Source organism: Pseudorca crassidens, chromosome 10 (genome assembly GCF_039906515.1).
Source record: "Pseudorca crassidens isolate mPseCra1 chromosome 10, mPseCra1.hap1, whole genome shotgun sequence".
Taxonomy (NCBI): domain Eukaryota; kingdom Metazoa; phylum Chordata; class Mammalia; order Artiodactyla; family Delphinidae; genus Pseudorca; species Pseudorca crassidens.
The window spans coordinates 65,602,652-65,619,475 of NC_090305.1; the positions used below are offsets into that span (position 1 = coordinate 65,602,652).

The following is a 16,824-nucleotide window of genomic DNA, read 5'->3' on the forward strand; positions in this document are numbered from 1 at the left end:
TAGAAAAAAACCCCAACTTCATTTTTCAGCACAGTATCTCACTACATTTGGTTTTCAGCTTTTCTTCATAAACTGATTTGCCTCATAAGGCTGAAGGCAATCTTGATATGCCTAAAAGAGAAGTGAATGCAGCAAAGAGACAAGATTCCTGTTCGACATTCTACCATGTTAAATTCAGAGAAGTACAGAATAGGGCTTTTAGTTGTTGAAGATTTAAATGTTTATTTTGTAAGTTTCTTTAAAACATCATGTACTCTGCAGTACAAAGAGAGTCCACACTGTGAATTATCTTTTCATGATGGAGCATTGTTCTTATGACATTTTAAATTCATAATGCTTGTCATAGCTTTCTCAAAAGCTGGTGGAAAATGCATTAATATTTAAAAAGAAACCAATCGATGAACTTCATTTATTTCTTAGGTGCAAGGGAGCAGCCACGAGAGAGACAGATACGATGGATACCTTTGTTGATTCTGCTTGGTACTACTTCAGATATACCGACCCTCAGAATACTCAGAGGTAAAGAAAGCCCTGCTGAATTCTTGAGCATGTGTCAGTCTGGGTCTTCCAAGAAGCAAACACCAAGATGGAATTCGATGGGCAAGAGATTTATGGGGGCAAGTGCCTCTAGGGAATAAGGAGGTGAGGGAGCAGGAGTTGGCAGGGCGAGCCCTTGACTGTGATGCTGGTCTGACACCTGTGAAAGGAGAGGGCGGAGGTAGGAGGATGGCGTAGGAAGAGCCTCAGACCGCAGTGCAGCTTGAGAAAGTCTCGAGCAGGCTGACGGGAAGCCTCAAGCAAAGCTTGTCCATTAGAGAGTCTCAAGTCAGGAGGAAACGCCTGCTGTGGTCCGCTCCCTATAGGAGGGCATGGATTGTGTGAACACTCAGTGGCTCCAAAGACAGAAGAGCTAGAAGCTGTTGATCAATTGTGCTCTTTGAAACAGGCTCTTGTAGGGAGTGTGTTCGATTATTAAATTAGATTCTTCACAGCCAAGTAAGTCCCAGGTACAAGAAAAATGAAAAGCAGAAAAAGGAAGGAAGTGCTAATACCCTCGTTGGCCCTGTGGTGAACTGCATTTATGCAGTTGTAAAGGTGTAATGTTACTTACTTAACTGAAAATAATGATGTAACTATTCAGGGAGGATAGGAGGGTAGGGAGTGTGAGAGAGCTGAGAAGCATGACTTCTTAGCACATACAGTGCTAGATAATCTCCAAAATTGACAAACGAACAAAGAGCATAAACATTTTTTAATAATTGCCAGAAAACACAGCTGAAAGAATTAGAAGTGGCTAAGTGACAGGTGAGGGGTGGGAGGGAGGTTAGTGAAGGAATGGGGCTGGAGACCACTGTTTTAATTATAAAGCTTTTGGTACTATTTGATTTTTTTCAGCTATGTGCATGTGCTTCTTTGACAAAAATAAATAAATAAGGGAAAGAGAGCAGTAGGTAGATAGGTAAAGAAGGAAATGAGAACAAAAGAAAACTGGTACAGAGCACAGGAAAACCACAGACACTGTGCTTCAAAGACCTTGCCAGCTTGCTCTTGTCCATGGGAGAACAATTATACTGAAACCCCATAGTCCACGTATGAAAATGCCCCCATTTCCTTCGTTGGTTGTAAGATAATATATTTCCAGGGAGACAGGCGCTCCTGCCTGCCCTGCAGTCCTGCGGATCTGTGATTTGAGTCGAGGCTGTGCAGAATGAGCAGGATCCGGAGTAAATAGTAGCTGGCAGAGGCAAGAAAGGATACAGGGCGACTGCTGTGGCTGGGAACCACCAGGGCAGCCCCGGCTAACCCACAGAGGGGCCCCTCTTCTGGGTCTTCCTTCTAGAAGGGGCTTTTGGTGACTTCCAGTTAGGAAGAGCTGCCTTAGAATGCAAGGGAAATCAGGCTCTCCACCTCTCAGAATGCTTCAAGGGAAAACCTTCTTACAGATGAGACTCCAATTTAATGATGGGACCCTTAGCTGGTGAGAGGTATGTCCCGAGACCTTCACAGCCCCCAGTTTGGGAATACCACGTATCACATCATTTCCTTTGTAAAATGCTGCTGTTTATTTCCATGCTGGCTTGCATTCTCACTAGGTGGTTTCCAGGAAAGATCATAGATCCCATCTCACTGCTCAATTTATTTCAAACTTACTTTCAGGCCGAGTACCATTCTTGACTTCCCTTGCTTTTCTGTCACCTGCATGAACAGTTAGATTTCTCTGGGGAAGCATTTTTCACAAAGAAACATTATTTAAAATTTTATCAGAATTCTGGCATAGTAACTGGAGGAGAGAAAAACAAGCTGCCTTAAGGCAAACACATGGTGTTTGGCCAGGCCCACCTGCTGAGCGCCAGGGAAAAAAGTACCTTGAGGTGTGGGGAAGAGAATTCACATATATGTGAAACCATGGAGTGTATACACACACACATACACACAGTGTACACACACACACACAGAGTGTACACACACACACACAGAGTGTACACACACACGGAGTGTGCACACACACGGAGTGTATACACACACAGTGTACACATATACACACACACACACACACACACACACACACAGAGAGAGAAAATAAAGTGAGTGGCATTTCTTTTCCTCCCTAGCATCCATTAGGACTAGGGAACGATGCCTCCAGTGAGGAAGCCTTTCTTTTAGGACCTCTCTTGACTAAAAAGTATCTATTAGGTGACAGAACTAGGCTGTTTCATGTTAATTACTCCAAGTATGCTCAGTGCATTCAGGAAGCATATGCAGGCTCTTGCTGACTATCTGCATTTTGAGGCTGCTCTAAAAATAAGATTGAATTTCTGTTTTATTTATTTATTTATTTTTTGGTTTATAAAATGTAATTTTATGTTACTCTGCTGTTACATAGGGCATAACATTTTCACAAGGCATTTTTGGGACTACAGTCGATGATTATTAGCAACATACAATAGTGGTCCAACTCTCTAACAATCACCAGACAAACTGGACACCCTCTCACATGTGCACAAATCTGCATGGAAAAGTACTAATTCTAGACTTGGACTTGTGTACTTTATTTCCCCTTTCTAGTGTATGAAGAAATGACATGCATGTCATTTCTTAATGCACTAGGAAGGCAAATGAATTTCTGTCTTAAAATGAACTTTTAGTGTCTGCATGAGAGTCTCCATTGTACGTGCCATATTGCCCTCTATTGGTAAGAACTCAAAAATCTTGATTGTCTATGGTAATAAAAATTAAAATAAATCCAGATAGTCAAATATGCATTGTTCAGAAATACACTTTTTGCTGGTATGTTTTCCTTTTGTCCTCATTATATATGAAAATCACATTTGTTAAAATATGTCAATATGGCTTCTGAAACAGTTTTTATAAATTTCATAAATTAACACTGCTCTGACATTTTTCTCCTTTGTTATATAAGCTTCTCTCATTATATTTTAATAAGAAAATCACTGTTTTTCTCTGACATAATTTATTTCAGGGAATATGCAAATTATGATTGGTCTAATTTATGCAATTGTGACAAAGCAGGGTTTTTTTATAAATGACCATCTCTCTTCCTCCCAGCCCTTTCAGCACAGCGTTGGCAGATTACTGGATGCCTGTGGATTTGTACATTGGAGGGAAAGAACATGCTGTCATGCACTTGTTCTATGCAAGATTCTTTAGTCATTTTTGCCATGATCAAAAAATGGTCAAGCACAGGTGAGCATTTATACTGCTTTGCAAAAGAATTCAGTTCCTTGAACAGCAACTGAAGGCAGGTGTTGGTTCTTCTGAAGCAAGGTAAATATATGTGGCAGAAGAACTCTGTTTTTCAAGCATACTTTAGAGGTCATTGTCAGCCTTAACCACTGGAAGTCCATTTCTGTTGCTTAGTCAGTTCTAGCCCGTGGTGTTTGCCTGCTTGCATAGGATCTTCCCTTCAGCTTTTCTCTGTTGAACTGAGTTAAGTAGTTGAGATTTTCGCTTGTGAGGCAGAGAAGAGCGGTTCATAATGTCACACAGCTTTTTATAGCTTCTCATGTGAGGTAGTGTTTATCATATGGTCCCTTGGTGTAAGCTATGTTTCCAAGCTTGACTGAATCCTGTCTCAATATGTCATTCTGATAAAATGGATTAAAAACTAGGGATCACATTGTAAATCCATTGATAAATTCTTTTCTTGTTGGACTATAATATATTCCCCATCATGTTCAGAAAGATGTGTGTGTGTGCTTTTTTCCCGTGAAATGTATCATATATATGTATATATAATATATATATTATATAATATGTATTTAATGTATTATACAATTTAAAAAATAAAATGAACATCCATGCACCCCCTCCTCAGATTAGGATATAGAGTATTACAGGTCCTTAGATTACCCAGGGAGCCCTCACTAATCAGATCATCCCCCTTCCTACACCACCCACCCCTCCCCCATACAATCCCTATCCTGAATCTTGAATTATCATTTTCTTGCTTTTCTTAAATGTATTACTTCTTTATATATATATATATATATATATTTATTTATTTATTTTTGGCTGTGTTGGGTCTTCGTTTCTGTGCGAGGGCTTTCTCTAGTTGCGGCGAGCGGGGGCCACTCTTCATCGCGGTGCGCGGGCCTCTCACTATCGTGGCCTCTCTTGTTGCGGAGCACAGGCTCCAGACGCGCAGGCTCAGTAGTTGTGGCTCACGGGCCTAGTTGCTCCGTGGCATGTGGGATCTTCCCAGACCAGGGCTCAAACCCGTGTCCCCTGCATTAGCAGGCAGATTCTCAACCACTGCGCCACCAGGGAAGCCCATACTTCTTTATATATTTTTAAACAGTATGTGTTGTTTAGTTTTCTGTGTTTGAACTTTGTATAAGTAGAATCATATTTCATGTATTCTCTCTTGCTTCTCTTGCTCAGCATTTTTGGGGATTCATCCATGTTCCTGCATGGAGTTCTGTTTCATTCGTGATTCACTGCTATCTGGTATTCCATTACATGGAATGGAATTTCTAATACAGAGCTCAGTTTATGTCTATATCACCATTAATGGTCCTTGGGCTGTTTTGTGCAATTAAGAACAAAACTGCCGTAAGCATCCCGGTACGTTTCCTGACATACGCGTGTTAACAGTTCTCTAGGATGTGTACCTGGAGTAGGATTAGGGTAACCACATGTTCAGCTTCACTAAGAAATGCCAGACCGTTTTCCAAGTTGGTTATATAAACCTACACTGACACCAACAGAGGTGAGGGTCCTATCACTCAAGATCTTCATCATTACAACGTATAGTACAGCCATCCCTGTGTATCTGCGGGGGATGGGTTCCAGGACCCACCACAGATACCAGAATCTGTAGATGCACAATTCTCATAGTCTGCCCTCCTTATCCATGGGTTCCACATCCTTGGATTCGACCAACCTTGGATCATAATCACAGAGGGCTGACTGTATTATCTAACTTTTAAAATTTTGTCAAACTTGTGGTTATATAATGGATCACTTTGTGAGTTAAATTTGAATTTAAAGACACTGCTTACTTAATGAAGTTTAGCATATTTTTATTATGTTTATGGACTTCTGTGTTTCCTCTTCTGTTAAATCCCTATTTGTGTCCTTTGCCCTTATTTCTTCTGGGTTGTTTTTTATCAATTGTAGGAGTTCTATAAATATTCTGGATGCTAATCCTTTATCAGCTATATGTATTGCAATATTTTTTCCCGGTTTTTGGCTTGTCTTATTTTTATGGTGTCTTTTGATGAACAGAAACTTTTTTTTTCTTTAATGATTATTGTGCTCTTTATTTTTTTTTTTCATGTCACACATGGATTTCATGTATCTTTTTATATCTTTATTGGAGTATAACTGCTTTACAATGTTGTTAGTTTCTTCTGTACAACAAAGTGAATCAGCTATATGTATACATATATCCCCGTATGCCCTCCCTCTTGAGCCTCCCTCCCACCCTCCCTATCCCACCCCTCTAGGTCGTCACAGAGCATCGAGCTGATTTCCCTGTGCTATGCAGCAGTTTCCCACTAGCCATGCGTTTTACATTTGGTAGTGTATATATGACAGTGCTATTCTCTCACTTCATCCCAGCTCTCCCCCGCCCCCCACCCCGTGGTCCTCAAGTCCGTTCTCTACATCTGTGTCTTTATTCGTGCCCTGCCACTAATGATGAATAGAAACTCTTAATTTAATGTAGTACATTTTAATAATCTTTTCCTTTATGGCTATTGCTTTTAGTGTCTCAGTACCTTTAATGGAACAGTCCATCCATTTCCCCACTGATCTGCAGTGCCCTCTCCATTATAAATCCAGTTTTCATATATATGCAAGGGCCTATTTATAGGGTCTTTATTTTGTCCATTAGTCTATTTGTTTTTTGACTATAATTGGACCTTTGTTCTTCCATATAATTTCAGATTTAGCTTGTCAAATTCCACAGAGATTATCTACTGGGAGTTCAACTGTAATTGCATTGGATCAACATACTTACTAATATCTTTTTTCTCTTCCTACTTGCATCTCTGACTTTAACATCTGAAATCATTTCCCTTTTATCTGAAATACATACTCTCCCTTATACTGAAATATATCTCATGTTTTTTAGTGAAGGTCCATCTATTATTATTTATCTAAAAATACATTTATTTCAACCTCATTTCTTAGAGTTTGCCAGCTCAATAACACAGTTAAAACATTTTATACATGTTTTATATCTTATCTGACTTTTTTACTTGTTTTTCATCAGGACAATGATTCAGACAAGACAAGACTCTCTTGTCTTCCATACTGCCTGGAGCATAGTTCCTGGGATTTTTTTTCAGTTTTTGCTGTGTTTTGTTTTTTTAGTACAACAACCTTTAGAATATTTTTTAGTTGCAGAGAAGAAAAGGGGGGGAAAATCTGGTTATCTCCTTGTCCAGATAACTTCATGTTAACAATTTAAAAATTAAGTAATGAAAAAGTAATACATCTAAGGTTAAAATTTAAAAATTTAACAGCACAGAAAGTGAACATTGAAATCTCCCTCTCTGCATCCCACCCTCTACCCACCTCCTCAACCTGTTAAATTTCTTTTGATTTCTTCCAGAAAAATATTTTGCATATCTCCATATTTCTATTGATATATTCATTTTTAAATGTTACATATATATATATATATATATGCCTTTTACATTTTTGATATAATATATCTCAGTGGTCGTTCTGCATCAGCATTTACAATTTATGCATAGTATTCTGTCATGTGGATATACCATAATTTATTTAAGCAGTCACCTAATTTTCTAATTGCTATTAAAAAAAAAAAAAGTCCAATGATGCTCTTTATCGATATGCTTAGCAGTCATTTGGGATCATATCTGTAGGTTCAAGTCCTGACACTGGAGAATGCTGGGTCAAAGAATATGTATTTTTAAATTTTTGATCCTTAAAAAATATATTACTTCTGGAACCTCTGTAGTGCAGACTAAAATCCAGTTTCATTAAAATGAAGTACCTTGAAAGCTCCGTCCCTTTTCACCCCATGCTCAGACCTGCTCCCTCATTCTGTGCATGCATACATGGATTAAAAGTCTACAGAAAGCTAATTTAGGATATAAATTAAATGCTTAAAATAATTTCTTCTCATTAGTCCCAGAGACCTTCATGTGTAAAAATTAACCCATCTGCATCAGAAGGACTAAACACATTAACAGTGTTAATCTTCAGAGAAATAAATTACAGTCATCCCTTGGTATCCATAGGGGATTAATCCCAGGACCCCCGAAGATACCAAAATCTGAGGATGCTCAAATCCTTCATACCAAACGGTGTAGTATTTGCATATAACTTACACTCATTCTCCTGAATGTTTTAAGTCATTTCTAGATAACTTATAATACCTAATACGGTGTAAATGCTATGTAAATAGTTGCCTGGGTGTACCAAATTCAAGTTTGCTTTTGGGAACTTTCTGGAATTTTTCTTTTCTTTGAATATTTTTGATCTACGGTTTGTTGAATCCACGAGTGTGGAACCCACAGATAAAGAGGGCTGACTGTCGTTAAAATGTTTGTAACTTGGATTATAGAATTTACCATTCTGCCTTGCATTTTCTCTACGGAAACTTCATTACCTCACTAGATAAAGATTACCCTGGAGGATGGAAACTGTGTTCTGTTACTATCACAGTCTCATGGACATTATATATTCTCAGTGAATATTTGTTTAAATAAGTTGAGGTTAACCCCTTGATATAAACAGATAAAAGTTTATGTTGTTCAAAGGAAATGTTCTTCTTGGGATAAGGAGAGTTGGATAGAGAGAGGTTTAGTTCAAAGGCCAAATACAACATGAGAAATATTTCCTTCTCATGTAGGTCTAGAAACAAAGACCATAAATGGCTTCTGGCTCCTTAACAGTAGGGCACATTTCTCAGCTTTGGAACAATTATTTGTAGAAGTAATGAATGAGTAAATAAATTATTCAACGGCTCACTAATTTAAGGTGTAGGACAGGCCCTGGCTACTTTTCTGATTCCTTTACAGTGTTTTAAAACTATAGTCAAGGAGGAAAAATGTTTGTAGCATTCCGACATAATTTAAAATACAGTTTTGGATGTGACTTGTTTCTGTTCAGATAAATTTCTAATTTGCAAATCCTCAAGGGCCACCTGGTATGTGCCTTACCATCAACTTTAAGGAACAGCTGTATGGTATAAATGGAAATAGACCTAGGCAATATATTTTTTTAATTCTTCACAAGATGGTATGTTCTATTCCATGCCCTCCCACCCCCCAAAAAGAGGGAGATTTATTTTAAGTATTTAGAAGGCTGACTTTTTTGAGGAAGGTGCAGAAAGTCATCTTATTTCTGTTTCTCAGCACAGTTGTCAGAATTACTCCTGTTACGTTACATCAGGGCAACAATAGCCTCTGAAAACTGTTTCTGAGTGTTACCTGTTTATCAGAGGTGTTTTGGTAAACCACTTGGCCTCAGATGAAATGAAAATCATCTACTTTCTGTGATGAGTAATTCAGAACTCTCTGATTAAACATTTTTTAAAGCCTCCAAACAATTTTATCAAGCTGGCCTAAGAGGAAATTTTGAAACCTGTCAACCTTATGTGTGTATTTCTCTCTGTTTATTAGCTATTTTTCCTGAAATGTGTATAAATTGGAATTTCATGTCCATTTCTGTATTCTTTTTGATTAGCGTTGTCATTTCAGAAGGGATTTGAGACTACAACTGTTCACTTTTGTTTTCATTTCTCAGCCACGTGGCCACTGTCTCAAGTAGTAGCTCTGGACTGGGAGTCCAAAAAAACCTCTGTCCCGAGATCACATGGGCCTGTAATTAGCGGTGTGGACAAGAGACCTAACCCCTTTGGTTCTCAGTGGCCTCATAGGTTAGGGATTCAGTCACCTCTGAGCCCTCTTTTCACTCTATGATTCTGGTTAAATGTCTTCAAATATCAATATAAAAGTAAAGGTTTATGTAGATTTAATAATCTTCCTAGTTCCTAAAAGAACCCTGGCCCTTTCTTTCATCACTGGTACATTTAGGTCTGCAGTTTGAACTTTCAGAAGGTCTCTTTACCCTTTATAAGAAACTGGCCTCTGGGTTGGGTATGCCATCACATGGGACAGCGAGTGCCTTTATTTTGTGTCTGAAACACCAGGTTAATGATTAAGCTGGAATTGATGTCAACAGGAAATTTGCAAAAGGAGAAATACAAGTGACCAATAAACATACTATAAAATGTTTATCTCTCTAGCAGCAAAAGGAATACAAAATAAACAGCAGTGAGGTACTGTTTTCCGTATAGCATCCCAATGAGAACAGCTCTCTCATATGCTACAAGGCAATTGCGAACAGGCTTCATGAAAAGCATTTTGGCAGTATATAGTGAGAGCTTTAAAAATAGTCACACTTTTGGACACTATTTGCACTTCTAGAAATCTATCCTAAAGAAATAATCAGAAATGCAAACTTATACAGCAAAGCGTTCCTGTATTACTTCAAGTAGCTAAATACCCTGAACCTAACTGCTCCAAAATGCTGAGAAAGGGCAACGTATACCCCATCTTAGGGAGGATTCTTGTACAAAGAATGTTGAATAACATGGAGAAATACATCTTAGTAATGAGAAGTGAAAAAAGCAAGATAGAAAATTGTAGATAGTTTGATTATCTCTGTCTTTATATGTACACACATACCAATACACATACCCAAAGCAAGAGAAAAGACTAGAAAAAATTATGTCAGCGTGCTAACACTATTTTTCTCTGGATGATGAGCTTATTGATGATTTTATTATTTTTTAATGGATTTTTTTCCAGATGTTATCCAATGATTATGTAACTTTATAACAGAAAATAAAGCAAAGTCGTTTACAGTTTATATTCTGAAGCAGGGAAGTGCACTGGGCCTGCCAGTGTGAGTATGAGGTTGGCACCAGTCTTGGCTGCTCGTCACCAGGATGCTGGAAGGCACAGAGGGGCACGCTCGGTGGGGGTACGTGTCTCTGTTCATCTCCACTGAACTGGGATCAGGAAGCCTTTTCTCCCCCTTTGTGAGAGACAGCTGTAACACGGAATCTTGTCAGTTTTTGTTCTTGCTCTTTCATACAACTCAGACACTAAATTCCCTGAATCGACTTTCTCCCTGCAGTTCGCAAACAATGAAGAGCGGGGGGTGTCGGAAGCTGCTGCTCCCGTGCTAACAGCCACCTGCTGACCATTGAGAGCTCAGCAGGCCCCCATCCGTGGTCCGGGGAACTTTTTCTGATCACACCAGAAATGGAGCTATTGGGAAAAGGCAAAGGAAGAGAAGAAAAGCCTTACTTGAGTCTCGCTGTAATGCTAAGGCTTCCTTCCATGCCCCTGGCTGGCTGCTAGGAAATGGAAACCGTGATATTTTAAGATGAGCCATGTCTTGATACTTAGAAACGGGCTAATTATGTGAACATGATGGTCCTAGACTCAGGGCAGGGATGAAGAGCAAGGTGAACTTAGTCTGAAAAATCCCAGTTAGAAACTATTTTCAGAGATCCATGGCTTTCTGTTTTCTTCTTTTCAGATCTATAGTAGCCTCCTGACCAGGCAGGAGAGTGGGTAGCAGGCTCTCCAGGTCTTCTTAAGTAGGGAAATGTCGTCTGCAGTGACTAGTTAGGGCTCTGATGGATCCTGAGATTCTTTTAGCCCATCTTCGTTAATGCATTCCTTTATGCAGTGAGTTTTACAAGGGTGCTTAAAATAGCCTATCTATGTTCTGAAATTCCTTGTTAATCCTAAGAATTAGTGACCTTCCTCCCTCCCTCCCTTCCTCACACCCACCCTCCCTTGCTTCCTTCTTTCCTTCCTTGAACAAAGGTGCCTTTCAATGACCAGCAGGTATTCATTGTAATTTCTGAATTAGTGCAGTCCAAACTATCAAGGAAACTGAAGATTCCGTCCCTTTTCATCATTCTGATTGCATATAGCTGTGCTGTGGTACAAAAAAAGGTAATCCATCTCTAGGGGTGGTATTGAAGGAGTGAGAAGAAAGCTGGCTCAGCAAAGAGCACAAATTTGTATTCATGAAAGTGAAACCATCTAGGCCTTCCTCAAGGCAGATGCCCTGCAGAACGCCTCTACCTTTAATGGCTTCAGAGTCAGAAGGGGTTTGTTGGTGGTTTACAGTTACAGACTTTTCACTTTCTTCTTCTTGTTTTTAATTTAATTTATTTTAAAAATCACAGAAGTCATGAATATGCATGTACCCTTAGCTTAAAACTTCCCGGGCTTCCCTGGTGGCGCAGTGGTTGAGAGTCCGCCTGCCGATGCAGGGGACACGGGTTTGTGCCCCGGTCCGGGAAGATCCCACATGCCGCGCGGAGCGGCTGGGCCCGTGAGCCATGGCTGTTGAGCCTGTGCGTCCGAAAAAAAAAAAACTTCCCAATTTTGCTGTTCAGGGAGACGCTGCTTTGGGAAAGATCCCCGGTGTTCTCCTTACTTGCTGCCAGTAATGATAAATCCTTCCTTCTCTTGAAAAATAACTAGCTAACTAGCTAAATAAATAAGTAAATAAATATCGTAGAAGGACAAATGCATGTTTAAAAAAATTCAAACAAGACGAAAGTGCATTAATACTGTCCACCCCCCTGTTCCCCGGTTTGTGTATTTGTTGTCCAGTTTTCCCTTCAGAGGGAAGCTTGGAGGAGGGCTGTTGAGAAAGGCCCAGGAGCTAGAGTGGGTGGGAGCAGTGACCAGGGAGATGGTGGGCGGGTGGGTCCCTGGGACATAGCTTGGCTGGACAGGTGTCCCCAGGCTCCTTCGGAGGGGTCTGGGACCCAGGTACATGGCCTGGTCATGTTGGTCCCTTGCGGGCACCAGCAGCATGACCCACCCAAAGTGGAGGAGGGTGCCACCTACAAGAGAAAGTGCCGTTTGCACTCCTGACCTTGCTGGAAGTGCCTCCTTTTACCTTCAAATGGAGGAAAGTAGAAGCTTGGGTGCCCAGGCGTGGCCATCATCTTAACCCAGTGGAGAAGTTGTTCCCAGACTTTAAAAACATTCACTCTTCATTTTCTTCTAAAGCTCCCTGCTATACACAGTCATTGTGATGCGTGAATAACTTGTTTGCTTATACAGGTTTGTTCCCAGGTACCATTTGTTGAATGAATGAATGAATGAACAAATGGAAAATACATTAGTTACATTGTTATGAATCTGAGTAATGAACCTGGCAATGTGGTGTCATCTCTGCTCCAGAAGGACTAGACTCGAAGTCTAGCAGGGCCCTTGATGTCCCCTTGTCCCCCATTCCCATGTACCGTGCTTCTCTATATCACACTTCATGCCTCCTCCTTGTGGTGGTGGCGATTTATGACCATGTCTTGGGCCGCCCATTTTACTGTAAGCTCTTTGATTAATTTCAGAGGGCTCTGTACCCAGTTGCCGCTCAAATACAAATGTGACTCCTCTTTCTGGGCTAAACTACACCTGAGGATGGATAGAATAAGAACCAGCTTCCCAGAGCCCTTTGGCCCTGGAAGAGTGGAGGGAGAATCACTGGGGGGTGAGCAGGATTCCAGGACCTGGGAAGCGCCCCTCCCCACTGTAGAATTTCTCTCTCTCTCTCTCACTCTCATTCCCTGCTGATCTTCCCAAGGGCTTGAAATAGAAAGAGTTTGAAATCTTTGAGTGTGCCTCTGTCTGCAAAAAGTTTCTGGCCCCACCTGGAAGCCATAGCGTCGAGTGCTCACTCTTCATCCCCTTTCTTCCTTCATCTCTTGTCCCCTCCACATTGTCCCCCCCTCTGCTGCTGGCAGATTTATTTATTCATTCATTTCAAACCAGTTTCATTAATTGAGCATCTACTATGAACTGGTGCTGGGAGGGGTCTTCACGGCTCCTCCTCTTCCTCCTCCTCCCTCTCAGGAGGAAGACAGGCAGCAATGCAACTCACCTGAATACACAGTAACATGTAGTATCTGCCCAATGCCGTCACAGGCACAACACTGGGCACACCTAGGAAAGAGCAACTAATTCTGACCGGGAGGGCCTGAGATGCCTTCACAGTGGAGGTGGCATTTGAGTCAAGCCTGGAAGGGGGAGTAGAGTTTTGACAAATGGGCAGTTTTGATAGCACTTCAGGGAACAGTGTGTGAGTGAGGACATGGAAACGCATATGGGCAACATGTAGAAAGAGCAAAGGAAGCGAAAAGGGAGGGATAGAAGTCCGATGGCCAAGCCGGCAGTTTGGACTTGATGTGGCGGGAGTTGATCTTCAGATCTGACTGGACTCTCTGTTCCTCCTTCCCAGCTCTGAGGTGGTCAGGCATTGGTTTGGTTCAGTGATAGCAGACAGGCTGGCTCCCTGAGGGCAGTAATTGATTTGCCCACCATGACATCCCTAATGCCTGGCTCAGTGACGGAATCATAGTCAGCACTCAATAAATACCTGCCGAATAAATAAATGATAGATTTCACGGCGTAACTCTGCTTTCTGAGGACGTGATACCAAGAATTCTGAGCCTCGGCCTGAGTCCACCAGGAAGTGCTGCCATGGATCAGTGATGGGGCGGGAGGGGCACTGGGGCAGTCTTGCCATCCCTACACTAGATGACACTTCCAGCCAGCCCTGTAGTGCTTCAGCCTTGGAAGAAGAAGGTAGCCCAGATGAGCCTCAGCTATCAAGTTGTGTTGTTGCTAACTTTTGGAAATTAAGATTTATTCGTTTAACTGGCAGGCCTTGTTTTGGGTGTGCTGCTGTGTGAGAAGGGTACGCCTGCCATTCTGGAGAAGGCCTCCAGTGTGGACGCTCCCCTGAGATCCCTCATTCTGAAAGGCTTAGAAGTGGTTTTGAAACAGGCAGAACTGATCTATGGTGTTAGCAGCCAGGCTGGTGGTGCCCATGGTGGGGAGGTGTTGCCTAGAAGTGGGAGGAGGGGGCCTTCAGAAAGTAGGTCACATTCTGATCTTTGACCTGGGTACTGGTTACACAGGTGTGTTTATGTTGTGAAAATTCCTCAAGTTTTACCCGTAGGAATTATATGCTTTTCAGTATGTGTGCTTTACCTCATTTAAAAGTTTACTTTTAAAAAAGAGAGAGTTGTGGGCTTCCCTGGTGGCGCAGTGGTTGAGAGTCCGCCTGCCGATGCAGGGGACACGGGTTCGTGCCCCGGTCTGGGAAGATCCCACATGCTGCAGAGCAGCTGGGCCCGTGAGCCATGGCCGTTGAGCCTGTGCATCCGGAGCCTGTGCTCCGCAACGGGAAAGGTCACAACAGTGAGAGGCCCACATACCGCAAACAAAAACAAAAACAAAAACGAAAAAACAAAAAACAAAAGAAGAGAGAGTTGTAAAAGATGAGGTCTGAGAAGTGCAGCCTTAGGCGGAAAGGCTAGAGTTAGGGTCAAGATTCCAGCAGGTTGCAATTCTGTCCATTCCCAGAAGGGGGAAGCATTGCGCCACTTGATAACCTGCAAGACTGGAGAACAAGCTCCTTGTTTCTGACCCCGCCCCTTCTGGAGGCTTAACGCTACTGATTTTGATCATCCTACTGGTCTTTTATCTTTGGGATCCAGATTATTCCCTCCCTCCTTCCATCCCAAAGACATCTTTTTTCTTTCTCTTGAGAGTGACCAAAGCCATGTACTCAAAGTGAGAAAAGAGAGGAAAAACCTCAAAAACTGGTACAGGGACACTAGAGCCTAAGACGGTAACAGCAAATTCATCCTCCTGCCACTGAGCACAGCAGGGACAAGGTTGCAGTCTGTCTCTTTTGTGTTAGGCAGCAGCATGTAAAATTATTTGAGGAAGATTCTTGAAAGATAAGCTAGTGCTCAAAAACGTGCATCCTGGGCGTGTGAGAAATCAGTCCCGTCGAGCCACTGATGGCCACTGCGGGTTGGGGAGGCATCCCTTCTGTGTAGAACACTTGTGCAGTTTGCTTTGTAATCAGTCTCTTCATCTGCCCAGTGAAACGTAACCATACAATTTTCTCCTTCTGTTTTAAAACTGTGTTGTATTGTTTCTGTAATGAGGTTAAAATCCAGGTGCCACCTCAGATTGGATAGAAGGCAAAGATGGCTTCAGGAGCTGGCAGCCCCAAACATCCCGTGTCTTCCTCCTTCCATCCCGCCATCTGTCTGTTCATTCGCATTTGTTCATCCATCCATCCATGTTTTGAACATGTTTAAAGAGCATGTTGTCTGTTGAGTACAGTGCTAAGCGCTGGGGATAGAGGGAAGGACAAGAGAATGCTCCTTGCCACGGTGGGGGTAGGGCGGGGGGCGGACGGGTATTTATGTTGTAATCACAGGGCAACCTGGTCATGCTCTTCACGGCAGGGTGTGCTGGACGTGGCAGGGCACAAAGGAGGGTTCGGAGCTGCGTGAAGGGGACTGTGTGCAGGGTACAGGGACAGCCACCGGAGAAGGGGATGCCTGAGCTCAGTGGTAAAGGTTGGGTCCAGGTTTCCCCAGGAACCCAGGCTGAGGTGGGCATTCCTGCTGAATCCTAGGAAGCACAGCACATTCTGGGAATGGTCAAGTGTCCTTGTGACCTCTGTGAGGAGCAGGGGCATTTAGATGTGAGAGGAGAGGCCAGGAAGGTAGATGGGACTGATGGTAGAGAACTGCATGCTTGGTCTGTGGGTACAATTCCCTGAGCTTCCTGAGGAAAATGCCGATCTGGGTCCTCGGGCATCAAAACCCCAACCTACCCTGGATACGGCTCATGTGGCCCGAGGACACAAGGTTCCCGCGGAGTCTGTGCCAGTGTTCCTGAGAAACAGGGACCCCAGACACCATTGCTCCCCCTTCAAGGTGCTTCTGTATTAAAATGCATCATGAGATCCAAGTGCATTGTATTTTTAAATCATTTTTCATATCTTTCCATCAGTCACATTTTCTGGGAATCTTGCTGGGATGTGGCACAAAAGGATGTCATTCTGCCAATGGTGACATTGCTGGTGGAATTTCTTGGAGGTGGAAGGAAGGCAGTTTTATGACTCAAAAGAGGTTATTATTAAGATAGATCTTAGAGCCGGAACAATGGGGTGACTATTTTTATGCGTATGCACATGTGAAATTTCTTCCAAATTAACACAGTACCATGCTGGATGGGCCCTGTGACACTGAATAATTTGAGGCTTCAAAAATACGTGTTACATTTCCATTTGATGTCAAATATATGGGTCTTTTCCACGTTGGAAAATACCCCCCCCACACACACATACCACCAAACTCACACATGCACACATGCATACATACATACGCTCATAACAAGATTTTAAAATACGAAGGGCAGGAGTCCTTTTTTTCTAGCTGACCTTCATCTTTTTCCCAGTAAGCCTCTTTGTTCC

The 16,824-nt window shown here is 42.1% G+C and overlaps 1 protein-coding gene across 13 annotated transcripts in view; it reads left to right on the forward strand.

The window, feature by feature from the left end:
* LARS2 (leucyl-tRNA synthetase 2, mitochondrial) overlaps positions 1-16,824 on the forward strand; it is a 282,370-nt gene that overhangs the window by 228,303 nt on the left and 37,243 nt on the right. For all 13 annotated transcript variants that reach the window (XR_010946973.1, XR_010946974.1, XM_067754091.1 and 10 more), the window contains 2 exons: positions 421-519; positions 3,568-3,705. Coding sequence is in view for 11 of the 13 variants with exons in the window: in XM_067754091.1 (XP_067610192.1) it covers positions 421-519; positions 3,568-3,705 (237 nt within the window). In the remaining 2 variants the exon portion in view is untranslated. The remainder of the gene's footprint in view (positions 1-420; positions 520-3,567; positions 3,706-16,824) is intronic.